Source organism: Nycticebus coucang, chromosome 2 (genome assembly GCF_027406575.1).
Source record: "Nycticebus coucang isolate mNycCou1 chromosome 2, mNycCou1.pri, whole genome shotgun sequence".
Classification (NCBI taxonomy): Eukaryota; Metazoa; Chordata; class Mammalia; order Primates; family Lorisidae; genus Nycticebus; species Nycticebus coucang.
Window position 1 is genome coordinate 8,738,779 of NC_069781.1, and position 20,513 is coordinate 8,759,291.

General features: G+C 44.6%; 1 protein-coding gene and 1 pseudogene across 4 annotated transcripts in view; one reads left to right on the top strand and one right to left on the bottom strand.

Annotated features, from left to right (window-relative positions):
- The window catches only part of SPTAN1 (spectrin alpha, non-erythrocytic 1), a 96,386-nt gene that overhangs the window by 46,874 nt on the left and 28,999 nt on the right, over nucleotides 1–20,513 (bottom strand). For 2 of the 3 annotated variants that reach the window (XM_053560675.1, XM_053560694.1), the window contains exons 10-23: nucleotides 15,471–15,572; nucleotides 13,767–13,904; nucleotides 13,094–13,204; nucleotides 12,224–12,301; nucleotides 11,946–12,101; nucleotides 11,261–11,465; nucleotides 10,163–10,344; nucleotides 8,341–8,584; nucleotides 8,030–8,152; nucleotides 7,251–7,468; nucleotides 5,100–5,192; nucleotides 4,642–4,776; nucleotides 2,346–2,494; nucleotides 1,253–1,312 (exon numbers count right to left, since the gene is read on the bottom strand). In XM_053560675.1, the coding sequence (XP_053416650.1) occupies nucleotides 1,253–1,312; nucleotides 2,346–2,494; nucleotides 4,642–4,776; nucleotides 5,100–5,192; nucleotides 7,251–7,468; nucleotides 8,030–8,152; nucleotides 8,341–8,584; nucleotides 10,163–10,344; nucleotides 11,261–11,465; nucleotides 11,946–12,101; nucleotides 12,224–12,301; nucleotides 13,094–13,204; nucleotides 13,767–13,904; nucleotides 15,471–15,572 (1,994 nt within the window). The remainder of the gene's footprint in view (nucleotides 1–1,252; nucleotides 1,313–2,345; nucleotides 2,495–4,641; nucleotides 4,777–5,099; nucleotides 5,193–7,250; nucleotides 7,469–8,029; nucleotides 8,153–8,340; nucleotides 8,585–10,162; nucleotides 10,345–11,260; nucleotides 11,466–11,945; nucleotides 12,102–12,223; nucleotides 12,302–13,093; nucleotides 13,205–13,766; nucleotides 13,905–15,470; nucleotides 15,573–20,513) is intronic. The other variant, XM_053560684.1, reaches the window with a different exon arrangement.
- Nucleotides 16,779–18,779, top strand: LOC128565098 (zinc finger protein Pegasus-like; annotated as a pseudogene). The gene is made up of 2 exons (XR_008374208.1): nucleotides 16,779–17,158; nucleotides 17,440–18,779. The product of XR_008374208.1 is annotated as a zinc finger protein Pegasus-like (transcript).

Genomic DNA, 20,513 nt, shown 5'->3' on the forward strand with positions numbered 1-20,513 from the left:
TCAGGCTGGTCTCCAACCCATGAGCTCAGGCGATCCACCTGCCTTGGCCTCCCAGACTGCTAGGATTACAGGCATGAGCCACTGTGCCCGGGCAGTTGGGTATTTGTAAAATGATACATTTTTCTTTCAGTTTTGGCAACTTTAAAATGAAAATTAGGTAGAAGTTTATGTCTATATTTACACAGTATCTGTATAGTTTTGTTACATGGAAGGTTTATCTTAAGAAAAACTGATGGGATGTTCTATCCCTGGGGAACTATGTATAAGACATTGAAGGTTGTCTCCTATCTTTGGAGACATGAAAATGACAAACTGCAGGGCAGGCTCAGTGGTTCATGCCTGTAATTCTAGCACTCTGGGAGGCTGAGGCTAGCGGACTGCTTGAGCTCACAAGTTTGAGACCAGAATGAGCCATAGCAAGACCTCATCTCTACTAAAAATAGAAAAACTGGGCTCGACGCCTGTAGCTCAATAACTAGGACACCAGCCACACACACCAGAGCTGGTGTGTTTGAATCCAGCCTGGGCCTGCCAAACAACAATGACAACCACAACCAAAAAATACCCAGTTGTTGTGGTTGTCATTGTTGTGTTGTCCTTGTTAAGAATCGCTTAAGCCCAAGAGTTTGAGGTTGCTGTGAGTTGTGACACCATGGTTCTCTACCAGGGCAACATAGTGCGACTGTCTCAAAAAAAAAAAGAAAAGAAAAACTGAGGCAAGAAGATCACTTGAGCCTGAGTTTGAGGTTGCTGTGAGCTGCGATGTCATAGCCCTCTACTGAGGGAGACATAGTGAAACTGTCTCAAAAAATAAAATACAATAAAATAAAATAAAAGTCTAGAATCACCATCAAATCTAAGCTTCCCAAACTGAAACAAAAAATGAGCTGCCAAGAATCAGAGCACTTTAAAGAAAGGTGTGTAATTTTCTTCCTACTAAGGAAAACTACAGAATGGCCTTCAGCTTGCTGCTAATAGTAGCTGGACCACCACAACAACCAACAGGAAGGGACCCAACATCACTCTGAATACATAGCTGCATATTCAAGCAACCAATGAGGTAAGCAGTCACCAGCTAACGCGGCTACACTGCCACCACCTCCCTGTGCAGGAAAGCTGCCACGCAGACATGTAGTTCCTCCCACCACCTCATCTTTCTGATGAACATGGGCCTTGGAGAGAAGCGGCAGAGGGAGAATGAATAGGGTAGCAGTGGACATGGGGTGCTCAGCAAGGCTCTCAGCCTACTCACAGTTCTTCCACCTGTTTCATACGCAGAGATACACTGCCAGCCTCCTTAGTTATGCGTGTCCTGCACAGAGGGGGCACAGCAAAAGCATGCACAAATTAGTGGGATTAATCCACCGATCAAAGCGGCAGCTCCAACAGGTGCCAGAATGGTGGATGTGTAAAGTGGGAGAGACTAAGGGGTCATTCAAGCAGTCAAGGCCATGAATGAAATCACAGTAATGAAACAGCAGAAAATTTAAATTAGAGGGTTAGTTCACCTTCATTTTCCTGACGTGTCTACCATGTTTAAGGCAGATTTTTCTGTACTGTAAATAATGACTGGTAACCTCACAGAGCATAGCCAGGGAACAAATGGACTGCCCTTAGAGAGAGATTTTACTCAGTGCTAATAAGCAATGTAGCCACATATTTGATCCACTTTTTTTTTCTCATATTTATGCCTCAGGCCATTGGCAAGAACACAACCCCAAACCCCTCATGCTATGTTAACAGTACAGAATCTATAAATGCACAAATAACTCTGATCTTTTTGAGGTTCACTGGGGTCAGAAAAATTCCATTACTAAACTCTAGTGGGAATGCATTTTCTGGATATTTTCCAAGTGTCCAAAGCTGTTGATTACATTTACATAGAAAGAGCCCTAACGGAGGGAACAGGTCAACATGGTGGCCTGAATATAGAGAAGAGGACACAGCTAGTCTATAGAAAACGAGCCCCATTCTCAGAACAGAAAGCCATGATAGAAAGAGAAGCTCTCTCAGCAGCCTTTCCAAGGGGTATACCGGCAGGATGAAAATCTAATTTCAAAAGGCATCTCAAACCAGTTCAAAGGCAAAGGTTAAAATGGCAATGATTATAAAATTTCTGTTTAGGAAAAGAAACTCAGGAACACTGGTAAAAAAAAATAAAACAAAGGAAAATATGGTATCAGGTAGGTATTTCAGACTCTAACATGGGTCTGTGGCCTACACATGACCTGGTGAAGCAGAAGGAGTGCAGAGGGGTCCAGAAGCCTGAGGATGTGCCTGAGGCTTGGCCGACCAGGTGGCAAAGTAAGCCTCTGGCCCTGTGTGGCCAACTATGTCACCCTTACTGAGTATCAATCTGCTCCTGCCGCAGGGCTATGCTTCCTTGCTCTTCCAGAAGGTTCTCCCGGGAGGCTGACTGGGCTGGGTCCAATTTCTTCACATATGCAGCTGGCACAAAACCCTGACGATCATTCACTTCCACTTTCCACCAGTCCTAAGGGGGAAAAGGGAAAACTGAAAGCAAATTTCCTCTTTGAGGGATGATCCAAAGAGGCCTATGTGTACATAAACATACAAAAGAGGGCTGTAATCATTTAAGAGACTGTGACACTATCAAAGTCACTTCGAGCAATTCCTGAAAATTCAGTACCTTCCTGACCCTGCCTGGGGAGCATCCCAGGTACAATAGCAATGCCGCCTACCACAAAGTCCAGCCTCCTAGTGTTGCGTTGCCCAACACTGCTGCCGCTAGCCCCAAAGGCCCACTGAACTGTCAGTAGGTTGAAATGAAATCTAATTAAAAACTCCATTGCTTAGCCATATGTCAAATGCTTACTGTCACACATGGCTAGCAGTTACACTGAGGCAGCACAGACATAAAATTCCTTCCACCACAGAAAGTGCTAGTGGACAATGCTACTCTTAAATAAACCAGAGCTAGACCACAGGCCTGGTTTAGGCTTAAATTAGAATCCACAGAAAAATATGAATCACAGGTTTCCTTATACTCTTATATGACAAGGGTAAATAAGGTGTGGGGCTAAGGAGGCTCTTACCTATTTTAAGGCTCTCTAACACAAGTATTATAGTAAGGAGGCTCTCGGCAATGGTTGAGAATGTTTCTCTAGTCTTAACCAAAATGGGAAGCAGGCTCCTTTTCAGGATCAGTAAGATAATCTCCGATTGGCTCAGTGCCTGTCAATCAATGGCTAAGGCGCCAGCCATATACACCAGAGCTGGCAGGTTCGAACCCACCCCGGGCCTACCAAACAAGAATGACAATACAACAAAAAAACAGCCAGGCATTGTGGTGGGCCCCTGTAGTCCTAGGTACTTGGGAGGCTGAGGCAAGAAAATCACTAGCTACTTGGGAACGAACAGGTACAAGAATTTTAGGTTGCTGTGACCTGTGATGCCAGGGCGCTCTACCAAGGGTAACAACGTGAGACTCTGTCTCAATCTAAAAAAAAAAAAGGCTCGGCGTCTATAGCTCAAGCAGCTAAGGTGCCAGCCACATACACCAGAGCTGGTAGGTTCGAATCCAGCCTGGGCCTGCCAAACAACAACAACTACAGCCAAAAAATCGCCAGGCGTTGTGGTGGGCGCCTGTAGTCCCAGCTACTTAGGAAGCTAAGCCAAGAGAATCACTTAAGCACAGGGTTTAGAGGTTGCTGTGAGCTGTGACGTCACAGCACTCTGCCCAGGGCAATAGCTTAAGGCTCTGTCTCAAAAAAAAAAAAAAAAAAAGAGCGGCACCTGTGGCTCAAGGAGTAGGGCGCCGGTCCCATATGCCGGAGGTGGCGGGTTCAAACCTAGCCCCGGCCAAAACAAACAAACAAAAAAAGACAATGTGTGATAGATCATGAGACTCACTTTAAGGCTACTGTCACCAGGAAGTACCAAAGACAAAAGGCTGATGAACTCAGATTTTTTAAAAATAATAATAATAATAATTATTATTATTAGAGAAGACAACACTGCTGGCATGAGGTTACAACTGATTTCACTTATCTGCTGGGCAGAGATGTATAGTCCAGCACAGGAACCAACAGGTACAAGTTATAGAAAAATAGACCTAGGGTGGCAACTATGGCTCAGTCGGTAAGGCGCTGGCCCCATATACCAAGGGTGGTGGGTTCAAACCCGGCCCCGGCCAAACTGCAACCAAAAAATAGCCGGGCGTTGTGGCGGGCGCCTGTAGTCCCAGCTGCTCGGGAGGCTGAGGCAAGAGAATCGCTTAAGCCCAGGAGTTGGAGGTTGCTGTGAGCTGTGTGACGCCACGGCACTCTACCGAGGGCCATAAAGTGAGACTCTGTCTCTACAAAAAAAAAGAAAAATAGACCTAGTTCAACAAATGAAGAATTCCACCTAGTGACATCCAGTTGTGAAAAGCTATCCTTGGGAGTGTGACTTCTCTATACTACTTGCATATATTTAAGAAGACAGACTGTGACCTTCCTGATCACAAGTAGTACTGGAAAAAAGGATATTAAGTGGGAGATTGATGAGGAAACTCTAAAACCTCTGTGAATTCCAACCAGTCTTAACATTGGGGAGACATACCCCCCAAAGACACCCAGTTAAGGAAAGGCAGCACTGCCCGTGTGAAACACACACGAGCTACTATACTCCAGGCCTTGCCTTGTTGGTGCTGTTGAGTAAGGTGAGAATGTCTCCTTTTTTCATGGTGACCTCTCGAGGACTCTTCTCCTGGTAGTCATAGAGAGCCAAGACAAGTTCCTTCCCTGTCTCATCATCCATTGGGGCCACTTGTTGCTGAAAATCCAAAGGAAAGGCATATGGTAATGGATGTCCATGTGAGTCATCTGAGCATACAACATCAACAGCTGTACTATGTTTACCAAATACACATCTATGATCACTCTCCACTGAGGCTATCAAGAACTTTAGCTCCTTGATGTCTTTTGAAAATCTCATTTTAAACTCACTATAAAACTTTGTGTCACAAGAATTAACAGTAAAGCCAAAAGAATTCTGCCCATAAGCTTTATATCTGCTGCTCATATCTGGGTCGCTCAACTTCTTCTTCCCCCAACACTACCCCCAGTCATGACTGCTGAAAGCAAAGGCAAATTTACCCGGCATGACTGTGCTTGCTCTCGCAAAGCCTGGATGCTGCTGCCATAGGCGCTGAGGTCTGACATCAAAGCTTCATGTTTTTTCAGCAGGGCCTGGAACAAAAACCACCATGGAACACCCATACAGGGCCAGGGCCTCCCATCCCCACTGCCTTGCCAACTGTCAATATCCCTCAAAATGTTCTGTAGTTACATGATGATGTGATCACGTCTGGCACTTGCGCTCTCATTTTTTTAAAATAAACATCTAATTTGAGGGTGGCGCCTGTGGCTCAGTGAGTAGGGCACCGGCCCCATATACCAAGGGTGGCGGGTTCAAACCCAGCCCCAGCCAAACTGCAACAAAAAAATAGCCGGGAGTTGTGGTGGGAGCCTGTAGTCCCAGCTGCTCAGGAGGCTGAGGCAAGAGAATCACTTAAGCCCAAGAGCTAAAGGTTGCTGTGAGTCCTGTGACGTCATGGCACTTTACTGAGGGCGGTAAAGTGAGACTCTGTCTCTAAAAAAAAAAAAAAAAAAATCTAATTTGAGGAAAATATTATGACTTATATAGTATTATCTTTTCATCCTGCTTTTATATATTTGTGTGGTATTTGAAATATATAAAAAGACATAAAAACCAGCACACATACTGGCAAATTCTCTACCAATCTTTTTTTTTTTTTTTGAGACAGTCTCAAGCGATTGCCCTGGGTAGAGTGCCGTGGCATCATAGCTCACAGGGACCTCCAACTCGGGCTCAAGCGATACTCTTGCCTCAGTTTTTCTATTTTTAGTAGAGATGGGGGTCTCACTTTTGCTCAGGCTGGTCTCTAACTCATGAGCTCAAGCAATCCATCCGCCTTGGCCTCCCAAAATGCTAGGATTACAGGCCTGAGCCACTGCACCTGGTGAATTCTCCACCAATTTTAAGAAACAAGTCGAAGCATGCTCCACCTGTGTCCCATGCATTACCACACTTGGTGCTTCATCATTTCCCACTGACACCATCTTCAAAGTTTGCCAGGTCTCCCATCTTTGGGGAGAATCGTATGTAGTTGATATCAATATTCAACTCCTTCTGGTTTTTGTGAAGATTGGCAAGAAAAGTGATAGGTCCAGGGACTATACTGAGACCTTTATGAATAAAATTTAAAATTTTTGGTCAAGGGCCAGGAGTAGTGCCTCACATCTGTAATCCTAGCCCTCTGGGAAGACAAGGCGGATAGACTGCCTGAGCTCAGGAGTTTGAGACCAGTCCAAGCAAAAGCAATATTCTGTCTCTACTAAAAATAGAAAAACTAGGGGCGGCGCCTGTGGCTCAAGGAGTAGGGCGCCAGTCACATATGCCGGAGGTGGCAGGTGCAAACCCAGCCCCGGCCAAAAACCAAAAAAAAATAGAAAAACTAGTTAGACATTATGGTGGGCACCTGTAGTGCCAGTTACTCAGGAGGCTGAGGCGAAAGGATCACTTAAGCCCAAGAGTTTAAGGTTTGAGTGAGCACTCTAGCTTCAGTGGCAGAGTGAGACTCTTTCTCAAAAAGAAAAGAGAAAAAAAAAGCATTTTAGTCAAGAAATGGTTGTCCAGAGCCAGGCATGGTGGCTCACACCTGTAATCCTAGCACTCTGGGAGGCTGAGGCAGGTGGATTGCTTGACTTCACAAGTTCGAGACCAGTCTGAGCAAGAATGAGACCTTGCCTCTAAAAAACATCCGGGTGTTGTGGCAACCACTTGTAGTCCCAGCTACTTGGGAAGCTAAGGCAAGTAAATCACTTCAGTCCAGGTGTTTGGGGTTGCTGTGAGCTATGATGTCACAGCACTCTACCCACAGAGACGAAGTGAAACTCTGTCTCAAAAAAAAAAAAAAAGTGGTTGTCTAGGAACAATTGCACATAAGCGCATGTGTGACTCTATGTTGGTCTGGGTGTGTGGATGCTGGTAGCATATATGTAAGCACAGGTACAGGGAAGACCACAGATGAAACAATAATCATCAATGTTAATAGCTGAAGTTGGGTGGCAGGTAGATTTCTTCTTTTGTCCACAATAAAAAGTAAAAAAAGAATCACAGTGATGCTGCATTGCATATCCATCATTGCTTCTCCTAACTTGCATCTCACCCCAAGCCTGTTTTGTTACCCTGGTAAGAGCAACACTTCCCAAACTCCACATTACCTCAGCAGAGTCCTCATCCTTGCCATAGTCCGTGCTGCCCACAATGGGCTCCTTCTCACGCATCCAGGACTCAGCCTCATTGGCGTCAGCAAAGTACTGCTGGGCCTGTAGAGAGTCTTCCAGGTCCTGCCGCCGCTGGGAGGCCTTGGCCTTCAGTGCTTCCCACTTCTGGTTCAGCTCGTTCAACTTGGCCTTTACATCCTCTGCAGCAAAATGGCCTGGGGAGGACAGCAAAAAACATATGTTTACACCTCACAGAGGACAAAAAGAGGCCTTTTATGTGTTCAGGGCACTTTTGCCATTATGTTTTGGTGAACTGTGCTCATCATGATTCTGATTTTTATGAGAGGCTCGGGTTCCAACACTGTAATAGACTCTGATTTTTTACCTCCTGAAACCACGACCTTTATTAGTCTCTAAGAAGAAGACAACCCGGCTGACAGTGAGAGTATCATAAGGAAGTAACAGCAAACACAATCCCATCACAGTTCTCAGTCACTGGGACTTCCACACATAGGTGCCCCCTTGGGCTCCTCACCTACTTCATCTCATTTAATCCTCACAACTATTATGAGGGAGAGAGGGGGACTGTATCCTTATTTCACAGATAAGAAATTCAGGCTCAGAAAGGGTAAGGTCTAGTCAAGGTCATATAGGGAGGAAAGAATGAGGATGATATTTGATCCCACAGCCCAGTCTGCTATGACCAAAATGCCCATGCTCTTGGCTAAAGGAGGGGAGACACAGAGAGCAAAGCCTCACGGGTGACAATCACTCACCTTCCTCCACCATAGAGTTCCCCTTCTGCGTAACTGCCTTGATGCGAGGTTCATGCCCAGCAATTTCTGCCTGTAAGGCTTGGTGTTTCTTTAGCAGATTCTGGACCCCAATCAAATCCTTGCCTGAAAGCAAAAACCACTCTCTATGTATCCAACCATGAGCAGAAGAGTCAGCACTAACCTGTCACTCTTGGCTATGAACACAGTTCATAATTTAAACCTGACCCTGCTTATTCTGACACATATCCACCTTACATGTCAGGGCCTCAGCCTTTCCCAGTTCCTTTCCTCTCTGACGGAGGCAGACTGACCTCTGTTAGTAGATGCAGCAATGGGCTCCTTCTCTCGAATCCATGTCTCCTCATCCTCTACATCACGAAAGAGCTGTTGCAAACGCAGAGAATCGGCCAGCTTCTGCTTTCGGGCAACCATGGGCTCTTTGAGAGCTTCATAGCGGGCCACAAGGGCTTCCTGTTTTTTCTTGATGTTCTCAGCATCAAAATGGCCAGCATCTTGGAACTGGCGGGCCTGAATAGTGATGCCATCAATTCGGTCCTGGGAATGGGAAAGGAAAGAGTCTTAAAATCTCAAGACCAGTGATAAGTGACTATGTACTGGACTTTACTAGGCTGACTTCGTTACCTTTTTTTTTTTTTTTTGGTCTCATAGTTCGATTTCCTGTTGTTTAGCATTATCCTTCTATTTATTTATTTATTGGTAGACTTAGAGTCTCACTCTATCGCCCTTGGTAGAGTGCCATGGTGTCACACAGCTCACAGCAACCTCCAGCTTCTGGGCTTAGGCGATTCTCTTGCCTCAGTCTCCTGAGTAGCTGGGACTACAGGTGCCCACCACAACACCTGGCTATTTTGTTGCAGTTTGGCTGGGACCAGGTTTGATCCCGGCACCCTCAGTATATGGGGCCGGCACCCTACCCACTGACCCACAGGCGCTGCCCCTGACCTCATTACTTTAAGTGTGGTTTTATCATGAATGAAAAAAATTATCATGGTCCTTTTTGCTGCTCCTGAGAATATTCTGTCATCTCCTTCCCTCATTTTGGGCTCCCAGAAAGCTCTGTTGGAACAGTTTAATTTGATCAGAAGTACATGTAGCATATAGAGCTATCTAGGAAAAATCAACACATTTCATCCTTTCATCCCTCCTTAAACTAGTCTGGTTTTGAAATTACTTGCTGTTCTTCTCTCTTTTTATTTTTATTATTAATTTTATTTATTACCTTTATTTTGAGACAGAGACTCAAGCTGTTGCCCTGCGTAGAGTGCTGTGGCATTATAGCTTACAGCAACCTCCAACTCCTGGGCTCAAGTGATTTTCTTGGCTCAGCCTCCCAAGTAGCTGGGACTATAGGCTCCCACCACAACGCCTGGCTATTTTCTGGTTGCAGTTGCCATTGTCTGGCTGACCAGGGCTGGATTCCAACCTGCCAGCTCCGGTGCATGTGGCTGGTGCGCTAGCTGCTTGAGTAATAGGCACCAAACCTTATTTATTTATTTATTTATTTATATTTTTTTTTTTTTTTGAGACAGAGTCTCACTACATCACCCTCAGTAGAGTTCCGTAGCATCACAGCTCACAGCAACCTCTGACTCTTGGACTTAAGCAATTGTCTTGCCTCAGCCTCCCAAGTACCTGGGACTGCCACAATGCACAGCTATTTTTGTTGTTGTTGCTGTTGTTGCAGACGTCGTTGTTTAGCAGGGCTTGAACCCACCAGTCTCGATGTATGTGGCTGCCACCCTACCTACTGAGCAAGGGGTGCCAGCTCTCATTTTTATCTGAGGGTCTCATTTTGTCACCCAGCTGGAGTACAGTGGCATTATCATAGTTCTCTGCAACCTCCAACTCCTGAGCACAAGTGATCTCTCTGTCTCAGCCTCCCAAGTAGCTGAGACTACTGGGAGGCATCACAATGCCTGGCTAATTTTTCTATTTTTTTGTTGAGATGGAGTCTTATTATTGGCAGGCTGGTATCGAAATCCTAGGCTTAAGCAATTCTCCTACCTTGGCCCCCCAGAGTGTTAGCATGATAGGCATCAGCCACCCCACCCAGCCCCCTCCTAGAGTTTCTGCATTCACTTGTTCTACACACCCTCCCAATTGACACTCTACCTGGTGAGCAGCCACATCTGCCTCTAGCAGGGCATGCTTCTTCTGTAGGTTCTGGACATTGGTAAGATCTTTGCCATAGTCATCTGAAGCCAGGTGACCTTCCACTTCATACAGCCACAATTCAATATCCTCAACATTGCGGTTAAATTGCTGCTGCTGGTTAGCTTCACGAAGTTTTATTCCTAAAGGAGGCAAGTTCAATTTCCTGTTGTTTAGCATTATCCTTCTATTTATTTATTTTTTTGGTAGAGACAGAGTCTCACTTTCTTGCCCTCGGTAGAGTGCCATGGTGTCACACAGCTCACAGCAACCTCCAACTCCCGGGCTTAGGCGATTCTCCTGCCTCAGCCTCCTGAGTAGCTGGTACGACAGGCACTCGCCACGACGCTCAGCTATTTTTTTTTTGTAGTTTCGCTGGGGCTGGGTTTGAACCCACCACCCCCTTGGGTGGTGCCTGTGGCTCAGTGAGTAGGCGCTAGCCCCATATATCAGAGGTGGTGGGTTCAAACCCAGCCCTGGCCAAAAACTGCAAAAAAAATGAACCCACCACTCTCGGTATATGGGGACGGCGCTCTACCCACTGAGCCACGGGTGCCGCCTAGCATTATCCTTCTATTGAAACTGCTCATAAACAATGTCATCTTAGTAAAGGCTTTAGTTACTACTTCGTTTCTGTCACAAAGATAAAGATAACAAATTATAACCTCTGCCCTACCTATTAGAGGCCGAACTAAAAGTGTGAAAATGATTCTATCTCTCATGAGATAGGGATACTTAAGAAATGGTCTTAGCTCACTGTTGAACTTTGACTTTCAGAGATGAGGCCCAACTGAGGTCCTTCTCCCTTAAGCTTCCCTCACACACTAGCAGGTTCAACACTCCCAACCAGCATAGTCAACATTTACCACCAACCAGGACACTCACCCATATTTACCAAATTAGCAAAGGATGGGAACCCAGGCTCAGTAACTCCTACATGCCCAAGTCTTCTACCTCACCTTACTTACATGATGTGTGTCCCTAAAACGTTTAACCAGGAAGGAAATTTTAGTCCCCCAACACTCCTGTCACCATCCATTGTGTAACATTTTCTCTTACCTTTCAGTTCAGTGGCCTCCAGAAGTTTCTTCCACAAACTAATGACCTCATTCATACGAGCCGCTACCTCATCCTTGGCATAGTGGTTGACGTCAATCAACTTTTGCCCAGCTTTCTCCAGGGCATCAATGCGGCTTTGATTTGCTGAGAGCTCAGCCTCAAAAGCCTGATGTTTCTGTACTTTTCCTTGTAAGTTGGATGGATCCTTCCAATAAAAGAAAGAAAGAAGGGAATTCTATCTTGAATCTGAGTATATAAAATTACCTTCATACTAATGTTTAAAAGTGCCAGCTACAGCATCACAAGAATGGAGAAGCATGAATCCTATGTACTCAATTTTGATATGAGGACAATTAATGACAATTAAGGTTATGGGGGGGGAAGCAGAAAGAGGGAAGTAGGGAGGGGGGTGGGGCCTTGGTGTGTGTCACACTTTATGGGGGCAAGACATGATTGCAAGAGGGACTTTACCTAACAATTGCAATCAGTGTAACCTGGCTTATTGTACCCTCAATGAATCCCCAACAATAAAAAAAAAAAAGTGCCAGCTACATTAAGCTGACTTTTCAATCAGCTTAACTTTTTGAGATTTTTTAATCCTTTCTTTCTTTAACCATAATTTATTTGTGAGAGCTGCATTTAGCTTACTACCAAGCGCTACACAGCAATGCTAACAGTACATTACTTTATAAGCCTCATCTGTGGCAGTTTTCATTTTCTCGTTGACCCAACTCTTGAGCTCATCAGAGTCACGGAAGAACTGCTGCAAATGGAAGGAGTCAGCCAGCTGGGCCCGGCGACACATGGCTCTCTCATGAAGGGCATTGCGGCGGCTCAACAGCTGAAAGACAAGGATCCTTGTGACTCACCACCTCTCACTCTCAAAAGACCTAATGGCAAATCTGTCTTTGATGGGATATCCACGTACAGAAAAGGAAGAGCATGAAAAAGCCGGAAACTTACAGCATCTCTGCGAGTGGCCACATCTTCCATTGCATAGTGGTTGTTCTGAATTAGCTTGGTTGCAAATTCATCAAGTGCCTAGGAAGGAAGATATTGATAAGCACAATTATTGGACTCTAGAAAAAAGTCACTGGTCATAAATATTCCAAAACTTAACACGTGCGAAGTTTTTCACTCTAATGTTGGTGATGACAACATTTTCCCCATAACTTTTGAGTTTTTGCTTGGTGTCATTAGTCAACATTTGACAACATTGTGCTAGTTACTTTCAGGATAAGAGATATTAGATGCAGCACACTCTTCTGACAGGGGTCAGAAAGTGGCGAATAGCCTTCCAATTCTTACTTCTGAGATGTGTTTTCAATGGAAAGAGTATCTCACGTTAACTCTGAACTACTTTTTTGTTTTGTTTTGTTTTTGAGACAGAGTCTCAAGCTGTTGCCCTGGGTAGAGTGCTATGGTGTCATAGCTCACAACAACCTCCAACTCTTGGGATCGAGCGATCCTCTTGCCTCACTTTTTCTATTTTTAGTAAAGATGGGGTCTCGCTTTTGATCAGGCTGGTCTCGAACTCGTGTACTCAAGCACTCCCTGAGTGCTAGGATTACAGGTGTGAGGCACTGTGCCAGGCCAACTCTGAACTACTTTGAAAGGTAAATTTTAGTTTGGGGGTTTCCATGAAGTAAACAATTTTATCCTATAGAACAGAATTAAGTCTCTAACAAGACTGTGAGCATCATGAGATTTTAAGCACCCACCCACCTGTATGCACACAGATCCTTCATCATATGGTTTGAAAACCTTTTAGTAAAAGAGACTTGTGGCTTACTCTAAGGATCAGGTGAAGGCACTGATAACAAGGGGTCTTACTGTAATTTTTTCCTCCTGGGCACTGAGGGATTTCTCAAAGTCCTCATGCTTCTTGAGAAGTGCTTCCACACTATCCAAGGAATCCCCCAGGTCTTCATTCAACAGGAATGCCTTGCAAAAGGAAACAAAGTGTTCAGAGTAACAGTCTATTCCTTTGATATTCTAAGACTTGAACACAAAGGATATTCTGGCCAAAATACAGAAAGAAGGAAAGAGATTCCATGGCTATAAAATTCCCAAGGCATCTTCTGGAAAGTCTCAAGTCCTTTCAGATTCACTTAAAATCAATCCAGCAAAACCATGAAATCCTTGTTTCACATTCTACTGAAACTTCCTTCAAATAACTTTTGTAGCTTCTATTAGACCTAGATTTTATATAATGCTGAATTCTTTTTTTTTTTTTTTATAATGCTAAATTCTAAGAGAAAGCATTTCTTTGATATAACATTTTGCATCACATTAATCTGAAAAACTGGGTCCTTCTGGGCACCCTGCAACCCCAGCAGGCATAGACATTAGCACAGCTGACTGAAGTTTGCTCAGTTCCTCTTCTTACCTGACTCAGAGCTGAAATGGTACTGAGTTGCTGAAACAAGATGAGCAGGCTATCCAGAAGGAGACGGGGCATAGACCCCTCTGCTCCTCACTGGTGAGGCTCCTGCACTCACATTACCTCTTGCTTGCTCATCCAGTTGTCCACTTGCTCGGTGTCCCGGTAGAAGAGCTGCAGGTCCATGCACTGCTCGTACTGCTGTCTGCGCAGCTCCCACAGCTCCAGCAGCGCTGCCCTCTCCTCAGACAGGATGGTCAGCTGAGGGCGACAGAAGACAAGGTCAGGGAGGGAAGGTCAGTCCCTAAAGGTCTCCAAGTCAGACTGAAAGGCCACCCTAGAATTCCTAATCATAGTGCTAATATTCAGTCCTGTTTTCTGTCTTGCAAAAGGGGAAGAACAACATTCGCTTATGTGTGTATGTTCAACATTAACCTACAATTAATTTATTGCCATATTATCATAAATAATTTTAGGTGAAAATGCTAAGTTAACTCCTAGGCAGAAAAAAAAGGCACCTATGTAAAAGTGAGACATTATAAATGGAGTAGAGACTCTCAAATGAGAAATGTCAACTGAGTGGGCACTTTGCAAAATATGTCAAATAAATTTATGAATGCCCTAAAAATAATTTTTAGGAGCCAAAGCTTAGGAGTTCAAGACCATACTAAGCAAGAGCAAAAACCCCATCTCTAACAATAGCTGGGCGTTATGGGTGACTAGTCCCAGCTACTCGGGATACTGAAACAAGAGGATCACTTGAGCCCAATAGTTTGAGGTTGCTGTGAGCTACGATGCCATAACACTCTACAGAGGGCAACAAAGTGCAACTCCATCTTAAACAAAAAAAGAGGCGGCGCCTATGGCTCAGTGAGTAGGGCGCCGGCCCCATATGCCGAGGGTGGCGGGTTCAAACCCAGCACCGGCCAAACTGCAACAAAAAAAAAAATAGCCGGGTGTTGTGGCGGGCGCCTGTAGTCCCAGCTGCTCGGGAGGCTGAGGCAAGAGAATCGCGTAAGCCCAAGAGTTAGAGGTTGCTGTGAGCCGTGTGAGGCCACGGCACTCTACCCGAGGGCGGCACAGTGAGACTCTGTCTCTACAAAAAAAAAAAAAAAAAAAGAAAAGAAATGTCTTTTCTTAGTTGATATAATCTATCTATGTGTATATGTGTGTATCATTATCTAATATTCCTTAGGCAATTTCATACTTTAAGATACTTTGAAACTTATGATTATACATCACTTTATAAAAATTTGTTTCCTCTTTGCTCCAACTCCTAATTCAGGACTAAATTCCCTGCAAAAAGCTGCTGTAACTAAAATATGTGTCACACTTGTCCCAGATAACAGGGACTGTCTCCCAAGCAATCAGCACACTGTATATATATCTTTTCTTTGAGTCTCTGAAGAGAAAAGCTTCTCCTTTTCAAGAAGAACCTCTGGGTTAAGTTTTCTCGAGCATCACGGTGAGAGGAATGTTTGGATGGATAATACCTTTCAGAGCCTTAGTTCTTTAAACAATGTAATTTCCAGGCGGCGCCTGTGGCTCAGTGAGCAGGGCGCCGGCCCCATATATCGAGGGTGGCGGGTTCAAACCCAGCCCCGGCCAAACTGCAACAAAAAAATAGCCAGGCGTTGTGGCGGACGCCTGTAGTCCCAGCTACTCGGGAGGTGGAGGCAGAAGAATTGCCTAAGCCCAGGAGTTGGAGGTTGCTGTGAGCTGTGTGACACCACGGCACTCTACCGAGGGCAATAAAGTGAAACTCTGTCTCTACAAAAAAAAAAAAGAATGTAATTTCCTCATCAAAAGTTCCTTTTCTCCTCTTACCTTCTCCTTCACTTCTTCTGAGGCATAATGACCAGCAGCAAGCAGAGACTGCCCAGACTCATCTGCAGATTTGAAGCTATCTTCATGTGCATCAATTTCACCCTGTAGGGGGGAAAAGGGTACAATTTATGCCCAGCATCTTATAAAACAAAAAGAGATGTTCAATTTTAAATAATCATTACAAGTAAGACTATCGCAACTGAAATGAGGAATGAAAGATTAGGTCAGGCTTCCTAATACGTCATCACTCTAGGTCATCACTCACTGATGAAGTCCTATTCCTACTGGCTTTGCACTCCACCTCTGTCATTGTCAAGGTTCCACACACTGACATGGGTCTGAGCTCCCTCTTCTGTTCCACTGTTCTGTCTTTCTTTGTGCTAAATGAATCTGTTTACTATGAGTACCTGGTAGGGTGAGACCCTGCTTAATCCCTATCATGTACTTCAAAACTGACCCAGCTATTTTTTGAATTTTTTTCTTCCAAACCAATTTTATAATTAGCCTATCTCCATTTCTCACACACACACACACACAAAACCATCCCTATTGGGTTTCTGACTGGAACTGCATCGACTGATCGACTGTGTACATGCTGGTGAGAATTTTCACCTTTACAAAAGATCATTCCATCCTTACACTAAATGAATCATTCCATTTACTGAGTTTTTCTTTAACGACTTTCAACAAAATTTTATAGTTTTTCTCTACAAATATCTTGCACAACTTTTGTTACACTTATTTCCAAGTGCCTTATATTTGCTGCTGTGATTACAAATGATATTTTTAGAATTATGTTTCTAGGCCAGGCACAGTGGCTCAAGTCTATAATTCTAGCACTCTGGGAGGCCAAGGCGGGTGGACTGCTTGAGCTCACAGGTTTGAAACCAGCCTGAGCAAGAGCAAGATCCCCATCTCTCTAAAAATAGAAAAAGTGAGGCAAGAGGATAGCTTTAGCCCAAGAGTTGGAGGTTCCTATGAGCTACGATGCCACAGCACTCTACCAAGGGTGACAGCTTTGAGACTCTGTCTCAAAAAAATATTTGTTTCTGATGCTAGTGCAGAGGAGCAATGTTTAAATTTTATATACTAATTTTACATCTAGTACATTCAAACCTCTCAAAAGGCTTAATGGTAAAAATAATTTTAAAAATACAGTGTAAGGGACCAAGAGACACAACAAACATGGTGGCAGGTGCAGCTATGACAGTAACAAAGATGGTGGTGGCAACGGTGCTGAATAAGGTGGTGGGGTTTACCCTGTGTGCTTGTCAGGAGACCTCTGTATGGCTTTTCAATTTTAGTTGAAATTGCCTCCATGGCCTTTTGGAGTCCCTTGGTGTATCTCCAGAATAAATTTCAATTACTCTACATTTCATCATTGTTGGAGTGGCAGGAAAAAGGAGGAACTGATCTGAGGTGAAAAGGTATAACAAACTAAAACTTTAAAAAAAAGCAAAGATGGGTGAAAAGAAACCAGAAGCTTTGGACTTTGTGTAAGATGTTCAGGAATACCTGACTCAGCAGACCCATCATGTGAACATGATTTGTGGATCAGTAAGTGGGGACAGAAGCAGAGGCTCTTCAGGGAGCCGGAACAGATGATGATCAAAATGACTTGATCACCCGTCTGTTCAAGTTTCCCTGGATGAAAACTCAGGAGTGTTAGTAGACGGGTTTGAAAGGACATTTTTTTTTTTTTTGTAGAGACGGAGTCTCATTGTACCACCCTCGGGTAGAGTGCCGTGGCGTCACACGGCTCACAGCAACCTCTAACTCTTGGGCTTCCGTGATTCTCTTGCCTCAGCCTCCCGAGCAGCTGGGACTACAGGCGTGCGCCACAACGCCCGGCTATTTTTTTGTAGTTGTTGTTGTTGCAGTTTGGCAGGAGCTGGGTTTGAACTCGCCACCCTCGGCATATGGGGCCGGTGCCCTACTCACTGAGCCACAGGCGCCGCCCTGAAAGGACATTTGATGGGAAGCTCAAGTGTCGGTACTGCAACTATGCCAGCAAAGGAAAAGCCCGGCTTATTGAACATATTAGAATCCACACAGGTGAGAAACCTCATAGACGTCATCTATGTCCATTTGCATCTGCTTATGAACGTCATCTGGAAGCCCACATGCATTTCTCATACTGGAGAAAAATCATACAAATGCAAATTATGTTCCTTCCGCTACAGTGATTGAAGTAACCTGTCCCATCATTGAAGGTGCATAAAATGGTACCAATTAAAGGCACTAGGTCTTCCTTAAGCAGCAAGAAAATGGGGGGTTTACAGAAGAAAACAAGCAATCTGGGCTATAGCAGAAGAGCACTAATCAATTTAAGTCCACCTTCCACGGTGGTTTAGAAACCAGACTACCTTAATGATTTTACCCATAAGATCTCAAATATCCAGACTGATTCCTATGAAAGTATGGCAAAAACCACACCAACTGGTGGCCTTCCAAGGGACCCCCAAGAACTCAGGGTTGACAACCCTTTGAATCAGCTCTCGACTCTAGCAGGACAGTTGTCCAGTTTGCCTCCTGAAAACCAAAACCCTGCATCCCCTGATGTAGTCCCCTGCCCCAGTAAAAAGCCTTTCATGATTCAGCAGCTGTCTGCCCAGGCAGTAGTCTCAGCTGTGTCAGCAAGTACTCCCCAGAGCTCCTCTCCCACAAGCCCTGAACCTCGGCCATCACATAGTCAAAGGAACTATAGCCCAGTGGCAGGTCCGAGCAGCGAGCCAAGTGCCCACACGAGCACTCCTAGTATAGGAAATAGCCAGCCAAGCACTCCAGCCCCCGCCCTGCCGGTCCAGGACCCTCAGCTTCTGCACCACTGCCAACACTGTGATATGTACTTTGCAGACAATATCCTTTACACTATTCACATGGGGTGTCATGGGTATGAAAACCCTTTTCTGTGTAATATATGTGGATGCAGATGTAAAAATAAGTATGATCTTGCCTGTCATTTTGTAAGAAGGCAACATAACCAACATTGATTGAAAACAATCACATTGGGGCGGCACCTGTGGCTCAGTGGGTAAGGCGCCGGCCCCATATACCGAGGGTGGTGGGTTCAAACCCAGCCCTGGCAAAACTGCAACAACAACAACAAAAATAGCTGGACATTGTGGTGGGCACCTATAGTCCCAGCTATTTGGGAGGCTGCAAGAGAATCACTTCAGCCCAGAAGTTGGAGGCTGCAGTGAGCTGTGACTTCACGCACTCTACCGAGGGTTAGTAAGTGAAAATCTGTCTCAAAAAAAAAGAAAGAAAGAAAACAATCAATTTGGCTAGGCAACCATAGCATAGTAGTTACGGCACCAGCCACATACACCAAGGGTGGCGGGTTTGAACCTGGCCCAGGATAGCTAAACAACTGCAACAAAAGAACAGCTGGGCATGATGGCGGGCGCCTGTAGTCCCAGCTACTTGGGAGGCTGAGGCAAGAGAAATGCTTAAGCCCAAGAGTTTGAGGTTGCTGTGAGCTGTGACGCCACTGCATTCTACCAAGGGTGACATACCGAGACTCCGCCTCAAAAAATAAATGTTAAAAAAAAAAAAAAAAAAAAAAAAAAGCTTGGCATCTGTGGCTCAAGCGGCTAAGACGACAGCCACATACACCTGAGCTGGTGCATTCGAACGCAGCCCAGGCCCGCCAAACAACAATGACGGCTACAACCAAAAAAAAAAAAAATAGCAGGGTGTTGTGGCAGGCGCCTATAGTCCCAGCTACTTGGGAGGGGGAGGCACAAGAATCACTTGAGCCCGCAAGTTGAAGGTTACTGTGAGCTGTGATGCCACTGCACTCTACCCAGGGGGACAGCTTGAGGCTCTGTCTCAAAAATACCAAAAAAAGCAGATTATGTTTTACCTGATTTTACCTTTTTGTGTTTTGTGGTTTGATTTTTTTTTTCCATCCCTAATTTAAGGTTTGTACACATAAAAACAAAAACCCTGCATCCCTTAATGTAGATTATCTTTATAGTACATAAATTTGACAGTGGAAACATTTTTCCCATTTGTTCCATAAAAGTCTGGTCAGTCATTTATGTATTAAAAATGTAGACAGTTCAAGACATGATTGCAAGAGGGACTTTACCTAACAATTGCAATCAGTGTAACCTGGCTTATTGTACCCTCAATGAATCCCCAACAATAAAAAAAAGAAAAAAAAAAAAATTTAGGCACTTACATCTCTTTCCTTTCATTTAGACATTTGAGAATTAGAGTGTAGGGTGGCACCTGTGGCTCAATGGGTAGAGTGCCAGCCCCATATACCAAGGGTGGCAGGTTCAAACCCAGCCCTGGCCAAAATGCAACAAAAAAATAGCTAGGCATTGTGGTAAGCGCATGTAGTCCCAGCTACTCAGTAAGCTGAGGCAAGAGAATCGCCTAAGCCCAGGAGTTGGAGGTTGCTGTGAGCTATGATACCAAAGCACTCTACCAAGGGCAATAAAGTGAAACTCTGTCTCTAAAAAATAAATAAATAAATAAAATAGACAATTGGAGTGTAATCATAATCTTCCAGGTGTTCATTTAAATTTCTCACATTTATGGTCTATAAAACTTTAAGGCTTATACATACTTTTGATATTTCAGTAGATACATTGAACTAGATGTAATTTCTGCCATATTTCAAAATGGTAGAGTGAATTATTTTCTCTTACAAAATCTGTTACAACTTATTTCAGTGTTTAGTAGAGAAATTGCCTTAAAAATTGGTCTTGGGGGGTGGCACCTATGGTTCAGTGACTAAGGCACAGGCCCCATATACCAAGGGTGGTGGTTTTGAACCCAGCCCCTGGCCAAACTGAAACAAAAAAATAGCCGGGCATTGTGGCGGGCGCCTGTAGCCCCAGCTACTCAGGAGGCTGAGACAAGAGAATCACCTAAGCCCAAGAGCTGGAGTTTGCTGTAACGCCACGGCACTCTACCAAGGGTGATCAAGTGAGACTCTGTCTCCGAAAAAAAAAAAAAAAATTAGTCTTGAGCAGTGCATTTGGCTCAATGAGTAGGGCGCTGGCCCCATATACCGAAGGTGGCAGG